The sequence below is a fragment of the Bos indicus genome, chromosome 1, assembly GCF_029378745.1.
Source record: "Bos indicus isolate NIAB-ARS_2022 breed Sahiwal x Tharparkar chromosome 1, NIAB-ARS_B.indTharparkar_mat_pri_1.0, whole genome shotgun sequence".
NCBI lineage: Eukaryota > Metazoa > Chordata > Mammalia > Artiodactyla > Bovidae > Bos > Bos indicus.
The window spans coordinates 59,018,454-59,038,127 of NC_091760.1; the positions used below are offsets into that span (position 1 = coordinate 59,018,454).

The window sequence follows — 19,674 nt, forward strand, 5'->3', positions numbered from 1 at the left end:
GCAACCATTTTAAACTCTTTTTTTAGAGCTTTCCATAATGCTACCCAGCAGGCATCTCTTTCTTACTAGGGGGAGTGGGGTGGTGTGTGTGTGTGTGTGTGTGTGTGTGTGTAAGTCTCTTTCCTGTTTCTTTCTTTCCCTCCAGGTCTCAGTCTTCCTACTCTGCATGTGTCATTCTTCTGCCTTTTCTTTTCCTTCATTATTACCTTGGCTTCGTTTCCTCCTGTATGCGTGCTGTTGCCTCACTCGTGTCCAACTCTTTGCAACTTATGGATTATGTAGCCCGCCAGGCTCCTCTGTCCATGGGATTCTCCAGGCAGGAATACTGTAGTGGGCTGTCATGCCCTCCTCCAGGGGATCTTCCCAACCCAGGGATCAAATCCGTGTCTCTCACGTCTTTACCAGGCAGGTTCTTTACCACTCGAGTCACCTGGGAAGCCCCTTTGTTTCCTCAAATGACCTACCTCAAAGTAGAACAGTGCAGCAAAAGTATGTTTATGCTAGCTATATTTTATGTATCTAGTGTTTGCAACTTATTCTTTTTTTTTAAATTTTTAATATTTATTTTTATTTATTTGGCTGCGTTGGTCTTAGTTGTGACATGTGGGATCTTTAGTTGTAGCATGTGGGATCTAGTTTCCTGACCAGGGATCAAACCCAGACCTCCTGTATTGGGAGCACAGAGTCTCAGCCACTAGACCACCAGGGAAGTCCCAAATTATTCTTAAAAATGTATATTCTTGAAAACCATAATCAAGGAACCCAGGAAAACCAGAATCAAGTCATGAGAATTTGATTCTTATTTACGGGCCACGTGCATCCAAAATAAACTTCCCACAACGTTGCTGCCCCAGGGGTTACCTTGGGGAAGGTCATGCCTGTGAAGGACTGTGCTTCACTGAGGGACACGTCGAGATGGGTGATTCTTGGCCGTGATCACCTGTGATGTTTGCTTGGCCACCCTTTTACTGAAGACCCTACAGTCCTGGTGACTTTGTAAGACAGGGTGGAGGGTGCTGGTAGGAGATACGATAATGAAAAAACCGATGACATTGTCCACAGGGTCAGAATCACCTGGCCTGTCCCTGCCTCTTGTAGAACTAAAATCAAACCAGGTCTGCTCACAAGACAAGGTGTATGGCCTTTCTCTTCTTAGCAGGATCTCTGTGGGACACCAGCGCCTGCAGGGTTGGGGGAAATGAGGCACAACGACACACTAGTACTGTGACTGCCCAGCAGGGGGCGGTACCTCCTCACTAAGGCTCTCCATCCTCAGTTTCCCATGGATATTACAAAGGTCATGGAATGACTGAACATAAGCAATGGAACCCCACTCTGGTACTCTTGCCTGCAAAATCCCATGGACAGAGGAGCCTGGTGGGCTGCAGTCCATGGGGTCGCGAAGAGTCGGACACGACTGAGCGCCTTCACTTTCACTTTTCACTTTCACGCATTGGAAAAGGAAATGGCAACCCACTCCAGTGTTCTTGCCTGGAGAATCCCAGGGACGGGGGAGCCTGGTGGGCTGCTGTCTATGGGGTCGCACAGAGTCGGACACGACTGAAGCGACTTAGCAGCAGCAACCTTGAGTCAGTCCCATATAGTCCTTGAAGAACAAGAGTGGTGTGTATGTATATTCATATAGGGAGAGATGTATGTATACATCGAGAGAGAATGAGAAAATAAAACAAATGTGGCAAAATGCTAATAAATGATGAATATGTGTGAAAAGTATACAAGAGTTTAGAGTATACTGAAGCTTTCAAATTGTGAGAAGAGGAAATTTCCTATATCATATAGGACAAAGTCAGTTGAAATAAAAATTGAACAAAAACATTTCTTTGAATCACCTTTAATTTCCTTTATTATATTTTATAGTTCTTAGCATATAAATGTTTTACCTGTTTTGTCAGGTTTATTCCTAAATATTTTATATATTTATTTAGGTATGAGTTTAAAAGATATTTTTTTAAACAATCAATGGAAAGCTATCCCATGCTGTTGGATTGGGAGAATTTATGTTGTTAAAGTGGTCATACTACCAAAGGCAACCTACAGATTTAATGTAATCTCTTTCAAGTTACCATGATATTTTTCACAGAACTAGAACAAACAATCCTCAAATTAAATGGAACCATAAAAGACCCAGAATTGCCAAAATGATTCTGAAGAAAAAGAAGAAAGCAAGAGGCATAACCCTCCAAGACTTTAGACAATACTACAAAACTACAGCAATTAAAACAGCATGATATTGGCACAAAAACAGACATACAAATCAGTGGAACAGAATAGACAGCCGAGAAATAAACTCACATATCTATAGTCAATTAAACTTCCACAGATGAGGCAAGAATATACAATGGGAAAAAGTCTCTTCAGTAAGTGGTGTTTGGAAAACTGGACAGCCACGTATAAATCAGTCAAGTTAGTACACACCCTTACACCATACAAAAAAATAAACCCAAAATAGATTAAAGGCTTAAACACAACATATGACTTGATAAAACTCTTGGAAGAGACTATAGGCAAAACATTCTCTGATATAAACCATACCAATGGTTTCTTAGGTCAGTCTCCCAAGGCAATAGAAATGAAAATAAAGACAAACAAATGGGGCCTAATCAGACTTACAAGATTTTGCACAGCAAAGGAAACCATAACAAAACAACCAATGGAATGGGAGAAAATATTTGCAAACAATGCGACCAACAAGGGCTTAATTTCCAAAATATACAATCAGCTTATACAACTCAATAATAAAAAACAAACAAACAACCCAATCGAAAAATGGGCAGAAGACCTAAATAGAGTCTTCTCCAAAGAAGACATACTGATGGCCAGCAGACACATGAAAAGATGCTCCACATCACTAATTGTTCGAGAAATGCAAGTCAAACTACAATGAGGTACCACCTCACACTGGTCAGAATGACCATCATTAAAAAGTCTACAGACAGCAAATGCTAAAGAGGGTATGGAGAAAAGGGAAGCCTCCTACACTGTTGGTGGGAATGTAAGTTGGTGCAGCCACTCTGGAAAACAGTATGGAGGTTCCTCAGAAAACTGAAAATAGAATTACCATATGATCCAGTAATCCCACCCCTGGGCATATATCTGGAGAAAACTATAATTCAAAAAGAAATGGGCACCTATACAGTCATAGAAGCACTACTCACAATAGCCAAGACATAGAAACAATCTAAATGTTCATTGGCAGAGAAATGGATAAAGAAGATGTGGTACATACATACAATGGAATACTACTCATCCATTGAAAAATGAAATAACACCATCCGCAGCAACATGGATGCATCCAGTGGAATCCATGTATGTAATGCACTCGGTGTATAACTGAGTCACTTTGCTGTACAGCAGAAGTTAGCGCAACATTGTAAATCAACTATACTTCAATAAAAAGTATATTTTAAAAAGTGAACAAAAACTGTTAGTAACAGCTTTACACTTTAAATACTTAGGAATAAACTTTGAGAGATATGTAGGATCTTTCTGCAAAACATTTAACTGCCTCATTAGGAGATATAGACAAAAACTTAGCTAAATGAAGAAAGATACCATGCCCTGGGGGAGAAGATTAACTATTGTAAAGATATCAATTCTCAAGGTAATGTGCAAATTTAGAAACTGGAACTAAGTTAATAGGGTTTTATTCGGAAATTTATTTACCTAGTTAGACAAAATTTTCAAAGGTCTCTGCAAAGGATTAACAGAAGAAAGCAAGCACAGAAGTGTATAGCGACAGCCCCACACTATCCAACAGAACTTTCTGGAATAAAGCTTAGTGTATTAGCCACTTGTGGTTATTTGAGCACTTGAAATGGAGTCTGACTGAGAAAATTCACTTTCAATTATTTAAATAGCCACATGTGGTTACCATATTGGATAGTGCAAGCTAGCCTAACCTACGTTGGGAAGTCCCTGGTAGCTCAGTTGGTAAAGAATCTGCTTGCAATACAGGAGATCCTGGTTCAATCCCTGGGTCAGGAAGATCCCCTGGAGAAGGAAATGGCAACCCACTCCAACACACTTGCCTGGAAAATCCCATGAACAGAGGAGCCTGGCGGGCTACAGTCCATGGGGTCACAAGAGTCGGACACAACTTGGCGACTAAACCACATCTGACAAACTATGTTAGATAATCTATAAAACAATAATAACATGGTGAGGCACTGATTCAAAATTATAAATTAGTGAATCAGAATGAAGAGGCCAGAAATCCAACTATATGTCATACATGTGCAGAGTGTGTATTAAAAACAAGCTTTCAAAATCACAAGATAAGCAAGAGCTATATAATAAATATTTCTGTTATCTCCTGCATTGCAGGCATTCTTTACCAGCTGAGCCACCAGGGAAGCCCCACATAATAAAGATCTCTGTTATAACTGAGTAGAAATTTGGAACAAAATTAAGGCCAAACCCCAACCAAATAAACTTCAGTATTTAGACAGCTAGCTAAAAATTGGTAATATGTGTCAAACCAATTATTGAGACAATTCTATGTCTAGTCATCTAGTCATCTTAAATGCAAAAAGAAAAAAGCAGGATATGTCTAAAGGCATTCATTGTTGCCGTTTTTTATAATAGTGAACAACTGAAGGACAAAGAGAAAACTCATTTCAGCCAGAGAGTACTGTTTAGGTACATCCACAGATAGGAACTTTATAATCATTAAAATGAATGTTCTGAAAGAGATTTAATAAATTGAAAGTTAAAAGATTTTTTAAATTCCCCTCCCACCAGAAATGGGGGTGGGGCTGGAAGGGTGGGTAATGCCAAAAGTCCAGCTTCCTGGCTACACAACAATTCCTCTGTGCGCTCAGCGCCCTCTTTGGACTCATCTACCGACCCAGGGACTTCGCTTCCTACATGCTGGGCATCTTCATCTGCAACCTGCTGCTCTACCTGGCCTTTTACATCATCATGAAGGTAAGAGTGGCTGCTGGCTGGGCGCCGCGGGCCCTCCTCAGGTGACCGGGTGATGCATGCAGCCTGGCGGCATTTGCTTCTCACCCACAGCTTCGCAGCTCCGAGAAGATCCTCCTGATCCCGCTTTTCTGCATTGTCGCCACCGCTGTAGTATGGGCTGCCGCCCTGTATTTTTTCTTCCAGAATCTCAGCAGCTGGGAGGTAAGAGAACAGTGTTTGTCTCCTGGACAACGTGCTCTCTCCATCTTGCTTTTCTGACCTTCCTATCTCCCTCTCTTCATGGGCTTATTGCTGTTAATCTGTTTTATATTCTCTAATGTGAACGCTTTTTTAAAAGGGGTTGGTTTTATATAAATATCCACACATAAATACTCAATAAATGCCATGTCATTATTACCAGGGTGGCACTTCTTAAACACGAAACCCTATCCCCACTGCCAATGTGATCTTCACTGTGTGTTGTATTATGATTGCGATCCTGTTCCAATGGATGCTTAATATGTACAGAACGCTTGATTAGTGTATCGTCGCCACCTTATCATAGTCATCATCCATAAACAGATACCCAGGTGCAGATGTATATAAACCCATTTCACAGATAGGAAAGCTGAGGCCTAGGAAACTGGTGATGTATGTGAGGCATAGACCAGGGAGGAAGTCTTAGCTCCCCATCACCATAACCACCGCAATCAATGTCAGAACATTTTTATCACCCCAGGAAAAATCCTACATCCATTAGCAGTCCATCCCCATTTCTCCCTAACCCCTTGGCCCGAGGCAACCACTAGTCTTTTGTCTCTATAGATCTACCTATCCTGGACATTTCACATAAATGGAATCATACGCAGTCTGAGTCTGCCTTCTCTGTGTAACGTTTCCTAGGTCCACCCTTGTACAGATCACATTATATCAGCACATCATGTGTTTTTATTGCTGAATAATGGCTCAGACAGTAAAGATTCTGCCTGCAGTGTAGGAGACCAGGGTTCAATCCCTGGGTCGAGAAAATCCCCTGGAGAAGGGAATGGCTACCCACTCCAGTATTCTTGCTTGGAGAATTCCAGGGACAGAGGACCCTGGTGAGCTATAGTCCATGGGGTCGCAAATAGTCAGACACCACTGAGTAGCACTTTCACTTTTCATTCCATTGTATGAACATGCCTCATTTTAGCAGATGTTCAGTGGATGAATATTTGGGTGGTTTCCACTTTTTGGCTTTTATGAACACTGCTGCTATGAACATCTGTGGACACATTTTTGTGTGGACGTATGTTTTCTTGGAAGCTAATAATGTAGTGACCCAGGCATCTAGTAGCGACTATAGGTTTCTGGATGCTCCGTCCTCTACGGAGTTGAACTGTGGGACTACTCCCCCACATCCTGCCTCACCTCCTTTCAGGGAACACCAGCCGAGTCCCGGGAGAAGAACCGAGAGTGCATCCTGCTGGATTTCTTTGACGACCATGACATCTGGCACTTCCTCTCTGCTACTGCCCTGTTTTTCTCATTCTTGGTGAGTTTATAAAAACTTTGCTTCTCTCTTTACATCTTATATTCTTTTTTTTCTCTTCCCCTCTTACTTACATCCTATTTTTAATTTCCAAGTCTTCATTATGATTCAATGTACAGATTATCTCTTTTTTTTTTAACATTGTATCCTCTAGTTAGATCTTCATTTTGTTCTTTTACTCTTCAATACTTTAAGACACAGTGATAAAATAATTTTTCTTCAGTTGCACAATGCTTGGACTGCACTGATGATTGGAACTCACATGCCCAGCTTCCCCAGGAAGTGCTTTTGGTGGCACTCGCTACCATCTCAGCCCCACTAGGTTATTCCTTCTTGTGTCATACTCACATTCCTTCCTCTCCTCCAGTCTCACTACATACTTTATTAATACAAACATTTTCCAAATTCCTGGAGTGGCTCAGGATAGCAGCCAGGCCTCTCGCTGCCTTTCTAACCAGTCTCTTCCAAATCTCTCCTGCAGTCCCTTCGTTTTTTGCCCACACACCTTCCCTGAAGCTGTGCATATTGTAACAACCCAGGATGACAACTCCCAGCATACTTCCATCTTAATTTTGACTTTTCCAAAATAAAAGTATATGGTGCCTGCACACAAGTTCTTTTAACAAGTAATAGGGGCCTCCTGGGTTCACTCTGACCCCTTACTTTAGTCTCAGCCAAGGAACCTCAAGAGCGGAGCGGGGCTGCCTCCTAGTGGCCAGTTTGGGAAGTTTAACCAGTCTGTATAAACATTCTTCCTTAAGGCTTTCTTTAATCGTCACATTCTCTGGGGAGAGAGAGATAATAAAATTGGAGCTAAGAGTTCCCTCTACATCACAGAGAGAGTGATGGTAGAGGGAACTATAAATGGAGGGTAGGGGAACAATTCTTATAGCAATATTCTATTGCAACAAAGTTTTATTCCTTTTAGGTCCCCACTCGAATGTCCCCTTCTAAGTGGTAATGATGTCCCCAGCCACCCCCAAAAAATTTTACCTCATCCCATCCCATACTCCCTATATTCCCTCCACAGTTTAATTTTTATCCTTAGTACATACTGCTATCTAACATAGTAGCCTCTGTTCATGCATTTGCTTCATGTCTGAAGCCCTCTCTCAAATGTAAGCTCCATCAGGGTAGACATTTGTCTATCTTTTATCCTAAGCTGTATCCCTAGCATCTAGAATAGCACTTAATAGACCCTTGATATATACTTGAATAAATGAATTGCAGGATTACAAGTGTCTATTAAGATCACAGCACTGCAGAAGACATGAAAACAATTAAGTACACTTGTGAGTCAGAAAACAGGGACTTAACGCAACTGTGCATTCCTCTCATTTTTTGGCCCGTTTTGTTTCAGGTTTTGTTAACCCTGGATGATGACCTAGATTTGGTTAGGAGAGACCAGATTCCTGTCTTCTAAGCCTCCAGCATGGAGAGCTGGGGAGAGAGAGCCACTGATCTTGGTGCTGTTTCATGAAAAATACAGGGACTGCAGCAAAGTCACCACTGCCAAACGCTCCACTCGCCCACTGATGGGTGAGTTCTGTACACATTCCCACAGGGAGGAGAGGCGCTAAGAGGGACCCAAACCTGCAAGAAAAGGAGGCAGAAGAGAAGTTGCAGCTGTGGACAGAGATGAGCCCTCCAGAGTCAGAAACACCCACCATCCCCTTTTGTCGCAACTCTGAACTAGACGTGGGCAAGCTGCATTGAAGTCAACCACCTTGGGACTCTTCCTACCCTCACCTGAGACTCACCAGCCATGGCAGAACCATGCTACACTCTGCCCTCCACCTGCCTCCCTGCCCAGAGAGGCCAGCAGCCCAGATTTCCTGCCCAGAAACTCCAGGCTGTGCACCTCTGTAACATCCGCTGCTCTAGATATCCCCAAACACCAGCCTCCTTCTCCAAGGTCCTGGGATGATGTGATTCCCTGAAGTCTGGTAGAGGGGTGGCTCCAAGGCCCTGCCCAACTGGGATAGACGTTCTGTAGCACCAGCTGGTCACCTCCACTGCAGGAATGCTGTACGCTTCCCTCAGGCTCCCAGCAGCATTAGGAGGACTCCAGGTTGGGCTCCAGGTTGTCACACACCCTTGGCAGGTAACTGTCTCTGGGACCAAGGCGTGGGTGCTTCCCTGTTCCCTGCGTCTTCATCCCTCCGTTGTGTGTTGACCCCATGACTCAGGCTCTACCTTCTTGCGAAGGCCCTGTTTCTCCACAGATCAGCTCCAAGATGGACGGGGAAATGGGAAATTCTTCCACCATCAGGAGGAACAAGAGGAATGCCCGACAGCACTAGGAGACTGGTGACATCAGCATCAGGCCAGTGGGTCTCGCACAAAAGACTTGGGTTCCTGGAACAGATTTAGCAAAAGCAAAAGCACCTCCAATTCAAATAGCTCCATCCTGTGCCCACATCACCCGTGGGGAAGACATAAGTGTTCTCATCAGGGTCACTGCTCTCAGGCTCCTGTGCCACCGACCATGACCCTCCTCTGCTGCTTCGTGCAGATCAGGGCTCCAACCTTCCCCCCTAGGTTCTCCGGAGGCCAGTCTCAGGATGAGCGCATCTCCCTCCTCCTCTCCAGTTGCAGAGAGCTCAGCCAGTTTGGAGTTGTCTCTTGGATTTACATTCTCTCCCCAGGACAGTGTTGAAAAGTTCAACAGCCCCCACCCTCACTCTCACACTGGTGGCTGCTCTGCCCCCAGAAAGTCCCATTTTGACCAAACTCCCCTGTTACCTGGCCTAGGATGCCATCATAACTTGTACATGCAAACACACGCACACAGGTATGTCTGCCTGTGAAACCGAAGTTACTTTCTCACCTCTGCTTTTCCGATCTTTCATTAGGGAAATGGATCAGCCACCCTTTTTAAAATATATTATTCTTTCTCTAAAATAATGTTCACAACACATTTTGGAAGTTTAAATAGCAAACTAACCCTAATTTTAAGAACACAGAGATGCTTTCAATGAAGCATTGTGACCTTTTTTTCTAAAATGCTCCCAAATTTGTAATTGGTCTTCTGTTATTCTTTATTTCTTAAAAATTGTTGGCTTCCATAGGCCACAGGTAGCTTCCCAGATGGTGCAAGTGGCAAAGAACCACCTGCAGGAGACATAAGAGACATGGGTTCAATCCCTGGGTCTGGAAGATCCCTTAGAGGAGGGCATGGCAACCCACACCAGTTCTCTTGCCTGGAAAATCCCATGCACAGAGGAACCTGGCATGCTGTAGTCCATGGGGTTGCAGACTTGGACACGACTGAGTGACTGAACTGAACTCAACACATAGGCCATATGAAGGCCACCTAGTAAATGGTTCTATTAATCTAACATCTAAAACAAATTTCAAACCTGTTTAACTTTGCTGAGTTGACTTAGTTCTTTTATTTTTAATGCACTAAAGGATTTCGTATCCAAAAAAGGTGGGGGCAGGATGTGAACAACAAAGTTTGTTCAAGCACCCCTGTGGCCTGAGTGAATAAATGGTAGGACACTTAACCTGTTCGGTAGCTTGTCTGGGAAATATGTCCATGGAAATGGAGAGGGGGCCCTGTAGAAATGGATGGATTATGCTGCTGTATTCTTCAGCATTGTTTTCTGACAGTGTCTGCCGAGTGCTATAAGCTCACATATTGTGGTTCAGTTTTGTTCTCTGCAGCAGGGCTGAAAACCCAGACCAAGCCTGCTCCTATAAATATCAATTCTAAATGTATTTGTTGTTAGCTCTTTCTATTGTGCTGATTTGTGCAGTGGTAGGAAGATACAAGAAAGGCGTTTGACTGTGTCGGTTGGGTTGATAGGAACTCAGGGTGGAGGGGGTGGCCAGAGTTATTCATAGTGGTCCCTCGTCCACGCTTAGCACAGGCCTGTGCAAATTCTGTGCTCGTGGACTTCTCTCTTTACATGAGGGGAAGGCAACTCTGAGTTCAACAGGAGGGTAACGGGAGACAGCCAGCCCGTGAGGAGGATCTTGGCAGAGGCACAGGGTAATGAGAGCAGTTCACTTGGAGGGCAGAGACGTGGCAGCCAGAGGAGCAAAACGGCACATAAGAAATGGCCTCTTCACACCCCTGACGAAGGCTGGAGGCGGCCCCAGCTGTTAGCACTGGGCGGTAGAGGGATCAGCCTGGTTTTATTTTAGCAGCAGGAGTAACCAGTGGAAAACCAGAGTCTATCTGGGGAAGGGACTTTCCATGGCTGAGATGGAGTCAGCACCTGGGGCAATGACAGAGGCAGCTGCTTCTTCTGTGGCTCCAGGCAGCCCCCAGAGTGATCTGTGGGGTCACAAATGTATGTGTCAGGGGAACAGTAATACCCAAATGTTTCTCCTCCTAGGAGACTGTCTAAAACTTGGGGAAAGGGGGAAAACAAAGATACACATTCTTCATAGAAGGACCTGTTGGGTCTCGGAAAAAGTCTTGAGTCAGACTGTAGTCCAGATATGTTCACCTGCTTGCTGTGTGACCTTGTGCAAAGTCCTGGAACTCTCTGGTCCTCACCTGCCACATCTACCTGACACTTCATGGAGCTGTGCAGAGCAGGAGGAGCAGTGCCTGCAAAGAGAAGATCCTCACATGCACCTCTCGAATCCTGCAGGGTGGCAGGTTCCCCTGCTTGGATGGCATCTCTCACCCATGCGGGCCCTTCACTGAAACCAGCTGTGCTGTTATCTGTCCTCAGTCCCAGGAGGCCCTCAAGGGGCTGGGAGGCCTCTCCCCCTCCAGAGGAACTGTCCAGAGTTAACAAACATCTCCCTCCCTTCCTTGTCCTTTTAAAGTTGCATTTCACTGTCGCCGGCCCTTAAGACTGCAACACAGATGAAAAATCCCTACCAAAGCTAGGGCCAAGTGGAAAGTCTGGCTGTGCACAAAGTCACACCTCATTACTGACAGCTCTGCCCTGGGAATCTCAGAGAAAACCTAGACTTTGTCCTCTCCCCAGCAGTTACTGCTACCACGGTCCAGGGGATGCCCTGTGCAAACGTTTCCCCTGACCCTCCCCACCCTTATCCGTAGAGAAAGCCGGGATGTTCAGCCTGCAGGTAACAAAACTGGTCCCAAAGGAGGCCTGGGAGCGTCTCCTGGTGAAACTAACGAAGATCATTACGAGTAAAGATAGAACCGGCGTCTGCCCGAAGTAAAGTAAAGCCCTTGTTTACCATAATTTTGCCCAGCTTATAGTCGTTTTTTTGTTTTTTGGCTTTTAACGCTCTTTGGTGGTGTTACGGAACCAGGTCCATTTTACCCGACGTACAGCAACCAAAACGCCGAGACGCTGAGGTTCGCAGCAAAGACAGGGTTTATCCACATAGCAGCCATGCAAGTAGCCGGCAGAACAAACTTCAGCTCCTCCTCCGCGAAGGCACGAGGTGGGGTATATCTGGGATGAGGAATAAAGAAGCCGAAGCACGGTGGGCTGGGGCGCAGGGAGCGTGGCGAGACATGGATAGGTGATGGGGAAAAGCTGTGTCGACATCTTTCCTGCAGGCGTGACTAGGCTACGGGCCTCTGCACACCCCAAAGGGCACAGGCAGACACCCGCGCATGCCCAGTTGGAGGGTCGGGGATCCCACCTCGTTTCAACCAATTCAGCTGAGCTAGATGCCACTGACTCCAGGTTCCCGGAAAACGTCTCAGGCAAACACGTTTCTTATTGTCTGGGCCACGTGCGGCTTGGAGGACATGGGAGTCTTAAAGCAACCTTGATTAGGGAATGCAGGGGAAATGGCTTTGACTAATTACCAACAGTTTCAGTGGGAACAAGATATATTTGTGTGGCTAAGTTCAAATGTCTCCTCCATATTAAGGCACCATCATCAATAAGGTTCAGATCAGATCAGATCAGATCAGTCGCTCAGTCATGTCCGACTCTTTGCGACCCCATGAATCGCAGCACGCCAGGCCTCCCTGTCCATCACCAACTCCCGGAGTTCACTCAGACTCAGATCCATCGAGTCAGTGATGCCATCCAGCCATCTCATCCTCTGTCATCCCCTTCTCCTCTTAATCACCTGCTAAATCTTATGCTTTAACACACATGAATTCAAATAAGCTTGGTTAGGGTGGTGGATCGGCCTTCGCCAATTAGTTTCTGAAAGGCGGTAGTAAGGGACTCTTCCCTCTTTCTAAATATCTGTAGATTAGAAGTTTTCATGATGTCCCCTGAACTAAAAATTTTAACTCCTACCTCTTTTTCATTGCCTTGAAGTCCCTGTCATCTAAAGCTTATCCATTTCACTGGAGATGAAAAACAGCTAACCACTTCAATAGCTTTGAAGTTATATCAAGTTACAGCCATGCTAATGTCTGGGTGTCCCATTTCTTATCCCAGCATTATAGTTATGACTCAGAAGACAAGAAATTGAAACACTGCAATATTTTCAAGTCAGAACATACAATCCCATTGTGGCTGGTTCCTGGGCCCCTAATTTCCTCTGACTCTTTACATTCTTTGTGAATTAGAGCTTTTAAATCCTTTAAAGAGAAGATTATCCAAATTAACTCAAAAGCCCTCCCCTTTAGGGTGCTCTAATGTTGCCAGCACAGGAAAAAAAAAAAGGCTGATTTGTGTTTCATGATTTTTCTTGTGTTCCTTATCTGGGCCTTTCACAAAGCTCAGTACCCGGATCTAGGCAGGCCTCTTCAAGGAACAGAACAAATTCAGGCCTGAGGTCCACCCTGTTTCTCCCTCAGTGTGGGATACCTTGTCAAGTCACTTGCTTTTTAGGGCATCCATTTCCCCTTTATCTTCTTCTCACCACTTCTCTGTTCACTTATGTAGAATCAGAAACACTGCTTCAGTCAAAAGTCAAGAAATATCTGGGCCAAGCACTGGGAGGAACCAAGCACAGCAATGAACTAAACACAGTCTCTTCCATCATGGGTCTATGCTCCAAAAGAGGAGATACGCATGAAACAAATAGTTTGTTCATTATAAGCAGGCAAAGAGCTCCAAGAAGAGAATGGCCTAATGCAGACCCAAAGAGAGTCCAAATATTTATCAGCAATATTTATGCCCAGACGTGTAGGCCCTAAACTACTGATACAACTCTCAAAACCAAATTCCTAGAAAAAGATACCTGATAGGTTTCCAGGAGGACCTCTGCAGGGAGGTGTAGGTTCTCGCCATCTGTGGCTGCCAATTCTACCACACAACCAAGCAGAGAAATAGAATAATTGGAGGCACTCTGCTCAGTGTCAGAGAGAAGGTGCTATGACTAGCTCCCAGGAACGTACTACTTTGAAGACATTAGCTTATTGCTAATATTGTGTCAACTATGTCAGAATTTCAAATTGACTTTCAAGTGCTAGAACAATGTAATAACTAGGTGTATGAAGAATTAAGGAGAAGGAAAGCTGAGATGAGGCAAGAATAAGCAAACGTAAACCTGAGAGACCAAACTGAGATTCGATCAAAGGTCTGGTTCAAGCAGAAGGGTTTTCTGGGAAGCTTCTAGTCAAGGCTATGGTTTTTCCAGTGGTCATGTATGGATGTGAAAGTTGGACTGTGAAGAAAGCTAAGTGCCGAAGAATTGATGCTTTTAAACTGTGGTGTTGGAGAAGACTCTTGAGAGTCCCTTGGACTGCAAGGAGATCCAACCAGTCCATCCTTAAGGAGATCAGTCCTGGGTATTCATTGGAAGGACTGATGCTGAAGCTGAAACTCCAGTACTTTGGCCACCTCATGCGAAGAGCTGACTCATTGGAAAAGACCCTGACGCTGGGAGGGATTGGGGGCAGGAGGAGAAGGGGACGACAGAGGATGAGATGGCTGGATGGCATCACTGACTAGATGGATGTGAGTTTGGGTGAACTCCAGGAGTTGGTGATGGACAGGGAGGCCTGGCATGCTGCAATTCATGGGGTCGTGAGGAGTCGGACACAACTGAGCGACTGAACTGAAAGAGGAAGGGACCAATGAGATTTCAGCCTGACCCATCCCTAAGAAACTGGCATTAAACAAAAGGGTAAATTAAGACTTGATTGGGACACAGAGGGAAGATAGCTGATTCTTTGAGTAACAAAGTTTAAGAGTAAACCAGAAGGGGAAGAAAGTCGTTTACCTTCTGGAGAAGCACCGGGCGGTGGTGTTGGTGGTACACACACGATGGGAAGAGCCTAGGGAATGCTGTTTTAGTGAGAACTCTGTAAAGATGGTCAGAGAAGGGGACTGAGCCAAAGAGGATGGATGCACTTTTGATGCGGTCCAGTTGTGAGTTTGTTTTCAGGAAGACTGAAAGCAAAATGAAAGAGACCCTTAGGCTCCTCTGAGCTGAGGCTGCCGAGCTGGGCAGTACTTGAAAACGTCAATTTGGACTCGCAGGAAGGTTACACTGTTGGGCTCTCACAACCTGCCTGTCATACCCAGAGGAAGAGAAAAGTGAGTCCTCTCCAGTGAAAGGGGAGAAATCAGAAAAATAAGACAAATACTTTGAACCAACAACCTCAGTTTTTCATAAGAAAAACAGAAGTCACAGTTTTAATCCCAGCAGAGGACAGAGACATAAAAAGAGAGAAGATTGAGGTGGGGATCATTTTAATTCATCCTTGAAGAAACAAAAACAGCTCCATCTCCCTAATTCTTAGAAATTGCGAAAACCCCTCCCTGCTGGAGGACAAGCATGGGACTGAGGTCTGAGGTTTGCCCTTTTAGTGGGATCTTGCTATCGGAAACTATTGCCCTCAATTTTCATCTCCAACCTCTACAAGATTAACGTTGGCAGAAGTGAAGTGAAGTCGCTCAGTCGTGTCCAACTCTTTGCGACCCCATGGACAGTAGCCTACCAGGCTCTGCCGTCCATGGGATTTTCCAGGCAAGTGTACTGGAGTGGGCTGCCATTTCCTTCTCTAGGGGATCTTCCCAACCCAGGGATAGAACCCGGATCTCCTGCATTGCAGACAGACGCTTTACCCTCTGAGCCACCAGGGAAGCCCGGTGGCAGAACTGATTATTAAAACAGCAAACGTGTCATTGGCATTGTGCCAAGGGTTTATATACATTCTATACATTGATCCTGAAACACTTACCACCACTAATCCCGTAAAGTTTGCATTATTACTATTATCCCCATTTCTCAGATGGATAAAACTGAAACATAGAAATAAGTGGTTTATGTAACAAGAACAGAGACAGGCAAGATAAATTGTAGCTTTTATTTGTGTCTGTATATGCAAAACACAGCCTGGAATTGTATAACCCCCGAACATATTAACAAAAGGAGAAAGTTTTTCTGAAATTTAGATGTTTGTTATATAAACCTGAGTGACACTGAACACATTGTGCTTTAGGAAAGCCAACCAAGATAAAACTGCAGCTTTGAATCATTTGGGCTCCCTAAACTGGACTCTCGCTTCAGTTTCTAAGCTTGTACAGTTAAGAACCAAAGCCCTTCTTATACATTCACTGACTACATTTGGCAAAGCCCTGAAGACCCAAAGATTTTCATTTTAAATTAAAGTATACATAGCCTAAAGTATACAGCCTAAGCTGTCAGGTCTCTACTGGGAGCCTGTTGGTTCAGAAACAAAATTAAGAGTGAAGGGAAATCACAAGAATACAGTGGTCTTTTTAACTTCCTAAAACACATTCAAAAACTCTAAATAATGTGAAGAGTCAAAAAGTCTTTCAAAGTTGCCTCTGAAACTGGTCTATGCTGGTCCAGTAGACCAGGCAGAATCTACGACTGCCATCAACAAAGACTGCTGAACTGTCTTTGCTCCTGGCGACTGGGAGTGGTGGTGGTGTTCAGTCGGTCAGTCGTGTCCAACTCTTTGCGACCCCATGAACTGCAGCATGCCAGGGTTCCCTGTCCTTCACCAACTCCCGGAATTTGCTCAAACTCATGTCCATTGAGTCAGCAAAGCCAACCATCTCATCCTCTGTTGTCCTCTCCTCCTGTCTTCAATCTTTCCCGGCATCAAGGTCCTTTCCAGTGAGTTGGCTCTTCACATCAGGTGGCCAAAATATTGGAGCTTCAGTTTCAGCTTCAGCTTCAGCATCAGTCCTTCCAATGAATATTCAGGGTTGATTTCCTTTAGGATTGACTGGTTGGATCTCCTTGCTGTCCAAGGGACTCTCAAGAGGCTTCTCCAGCACCATTGTTTGGAAGCATCAATTCCTTAGCATTCAGCCTTCTTTATGGTCCAACTCTCAAATCCATACATGACTACTGGAAAAACCATATGGACCTTTGTCAGCAGAGTGATGTCTCTGCTTTTTAATATGTTGTCTAGGTTTGTCATAGGTTTTTTTCTAAGAAGCAAGCATCTTTTAATTTTGTGGCTTTTTAATGATGGGAATGGTGTCATTTCACCAAAGTAAGGCAGTGGAATTAGACTGCATTGAACTGGGAAATCATAATTCTTCAATTAGGGGTACAATAATGGGGACAAAGGTTTCTAAATTTGTCCAGGAGTAAAACAAACAAAAAAAAACAAACAAAAGAAAACCCCAAAAGCAATATGACTTGGTTTGAAACACTGACATACTAACCAATTTTCTTCTCCCATACTACGTGCTATCTCTTGGGCTTTCAAAACATAATAATGTGAATTTGCACATTTGCCAGTCAGCAGCACTTTTTTAATGGGGTTTAACTGAACTGAATAATGAGTTCCCAGAAGGAAAGTTCCCTGAAGCAGTAAGTTCTCCACCACTACTATTAGGCTTCAGTCTCTTTCCAAACCTGTGATAAAGCAATGTAAGAAAACACCACCCAGACCAGACCTACACAGCACACACTTAGTTAAAAACTGGATCTTTGTGTCATCCCCAAATCTGTAGTTTATGCGGTTACTTGAAAAATAAAGTGACACATTTATATTAGATAACCAACCTACCTGACTTCTGAACTTATGCAGGCAGGAAATTAGCATTATCTCCTTAATTTCTCACAGGAAAAAGGAAAAGTCAAAGCAGATGTTGAGATTGACCAACATAAATGGATGCTGAATTTTATCAGCTGTTTGAATTATCATATTTTATCTCTTTTATCCTAGGAATACAACAAACTGTATAAATTGACTTTAAAATGTTAAAACAACTTTGCACTCCTGAAAAATAAACCTCATTTGGTCATGATGTGCTATTCTTTTCTTATATCAGTAGATTCGATTTGACATTTTGTTTAGAATTTTTACACCTATGTTTATTAGGGATATTGAGCTATAATTTCCTTTTATTATAATTATAATGTTATGACAGACTTGGTATCAATTTGGTTATGTTAACTTCCTAAAAGAGGTTTGGAAATAATCCCTCTTTCTCATGAATTTGGGTAGATTGGCGTTACTTCTTCCTTTAATATTTAGAGAAATTTCCCACTAAAATCTGCTGGGCTTGAGGTTTTTTTTGTGGGAATACCTTTAAAAAAAAAAAAAGCTGTCAAGATGTACTTCACACATCATTGAATTCCCCCATTTAAAGTGTATGATTCAACAGCTTTTAGTGCATTCACAGAGTTGGGCAATCATCACCAAAATTTTAGAACATTTTCATCACCCCCAACAAAACCCCATGGACATTAGCAGTCACTTTCCACTTTCTCCCAAACTCCTCAACCCTGGGTAACCGCAAAGCCACTTTCTGTTTCTTCAGATTTGCCTATTCTGGACATTTCATAGAAATGGAATTATATAATATATGGTATGAAGGTTTTTTACTTATAGATTTAATTTGGCTAATAGGTATAGGTGTCAAAGATTTTCTGTTTTTTTCTTGCGTTCATTTTGGTAAATTGTATTTTTCAAGAATTGTGTCCATTTCATCTAAGATGCCAGTAATGTTGTCATAAAGTTGTAAATAATGTTTTACGATTTTAATTTTTGTATGCTCTTTTGTGAAGTCCCCTTTTCCATTCATTTTATTGGTAATTTATATTTTCTTTTTTTTTTTCTCCTGATCAGTCTTTCTAGGAGCTCTTTTGTTTGCTTTTTAATCTTTTCCAAAAATCAGTTTTTGGGTTTTCTGATTTTCTCTATCATGCATCTATCTGCCTTTTCTTCTGCTTATTGGTTATATTTTTTGTATTGGACACTATATATTTCCTGCATATTGTACATAAATGAACTGCAGAGATTGAAGCTGTGTTATTTTTCACTAGAAAGGAATCACACTTTTCTTCTGTTAAACAGAGTTGAGCTGAGTGAGAGCTCAGATGCAGCTGTAGTTAGATGGAGTGAAATACAGTTCTCTTCTGGTTTTCAGCATCTAGATGGTGAGACTGCTTCATCGAGCAGGAATTTTTCTCTTAAAGTTCATAAAACTGTGGGAACTTTCACACTACCTTTTCAACCCAAACTCATCCGATGTCCCCAGGGGAATAAGGAGAGGCCTGAGATCTCATCTCACAGTAAGGAGGACTTTTTTTTCTCTCTGGAGTTTTGTTCAGATCTATGTATCTAGTCAAAGGCATTTTGTCCTCTCTATTGATGGGTTTTAGTATCTTTTAAAAGATAATTTTTCTAACAACAATGTCCTATTGTATATTCAATATCCTGTAATAAACTATAATGGAAAAAATATGGAAAAGAATGTATACACACATATACATACATATATACACACACACACACAATATAACTGAGTCACTTTGATGCATGGCAGAAATTAACACAACATTGTAATTCAACTGGATTTCAATAAAAAATACATTAAAAATAATTTTTCTAATTTATCTCTTTGTTCTAGTTGGTGTAGTGGGATTGTGAACCTGCCACTTGCTATTAAATTTTACCTAAAAGTGAAAATTCCCTGGGTAGCTTTTTAAAGAAATTTGTTACTAATCTTCCTCCAAACATTGAACTAGATTGGAAAGCTAACAAAATGTTACAGTATATAGCTATTATAATCTGCACATTCATTTTAGGGAGATTGAATTTATGCCCAGTGGTTGCACTATTATGGGTTGTATACACTTTATGGCTTATTAGGGCTCCTTGTATAATCAAAATGTGTGATTAATCTATGACCTGAAATGAGTGACAGTGGGCAACAGCAGAAAGAATGCTAAACCCTTGATAGTCAGAATACTGAGATTTAACCTGAACTCACAAAAAGCTCAACCAGGAAATACTGTGAGCACTAGTTTTCCAGAGGACATGTGGGAATAAGTGTGCATTACTTTGCCAACAAAGGTTCGTCTAGTCAAGGCTATGGTTTTTCCAGTGGTCATGTATGGATGTGAGAGTTGGACTGTGAAGAAAGCTG

General features: G+C 43.0%; 2 protein-coding genes across 13 annotated transcripts in view; one reads left to right on the forward strand and one right to left on the reverse strand.

Moving 5' to 3' along the window:
- Window positions 1-17,547, forward strand: part of SIDT1 (SID1 transmembrane family member 1) — a 115,184-nt gene extending 97,637 nt beyond the window's left edge. For 9 of the 12 annotated variants that reach the window (XM_070788211.1, XM_070788217.1, XM_070788210.1 and 6 more), the window contains 4 exons: window positions 4,842-4,947; window positions 5,038-5,148; window positions 6,347-6,460; window positions 7,818-17,547. In XM_070788211.1, the coding sequence (XP_070644312.1) occupies window positions 4,842-4,947; window positions 5,038-5,148; window positions 6,347-6,460; window positions 7,818-7,880 (394 nt within the window). In that variant the 3' untranslated portion in view covers window positions 7,881-17,547. The remainder of the gene's footprint in view (window positions 1-4,841; window positions 4,948-5,037; window positions 5,149-6,346; window positions 6,461-7,817) is intronic. The other 3 variants (XM_070788194.1, XM_070788201.1, XR_011566317.1) reach the window with 2 other exon arrangements.
- USF3 (upstream transcription factor family member 3) overlaps window positions 1-19,674 on the reverse strand; it is a 104,240-nt gene that overhangs the window by 30,615 nt on the left and 53,951 nt on the right. The window lies entirely within an intron of this gene.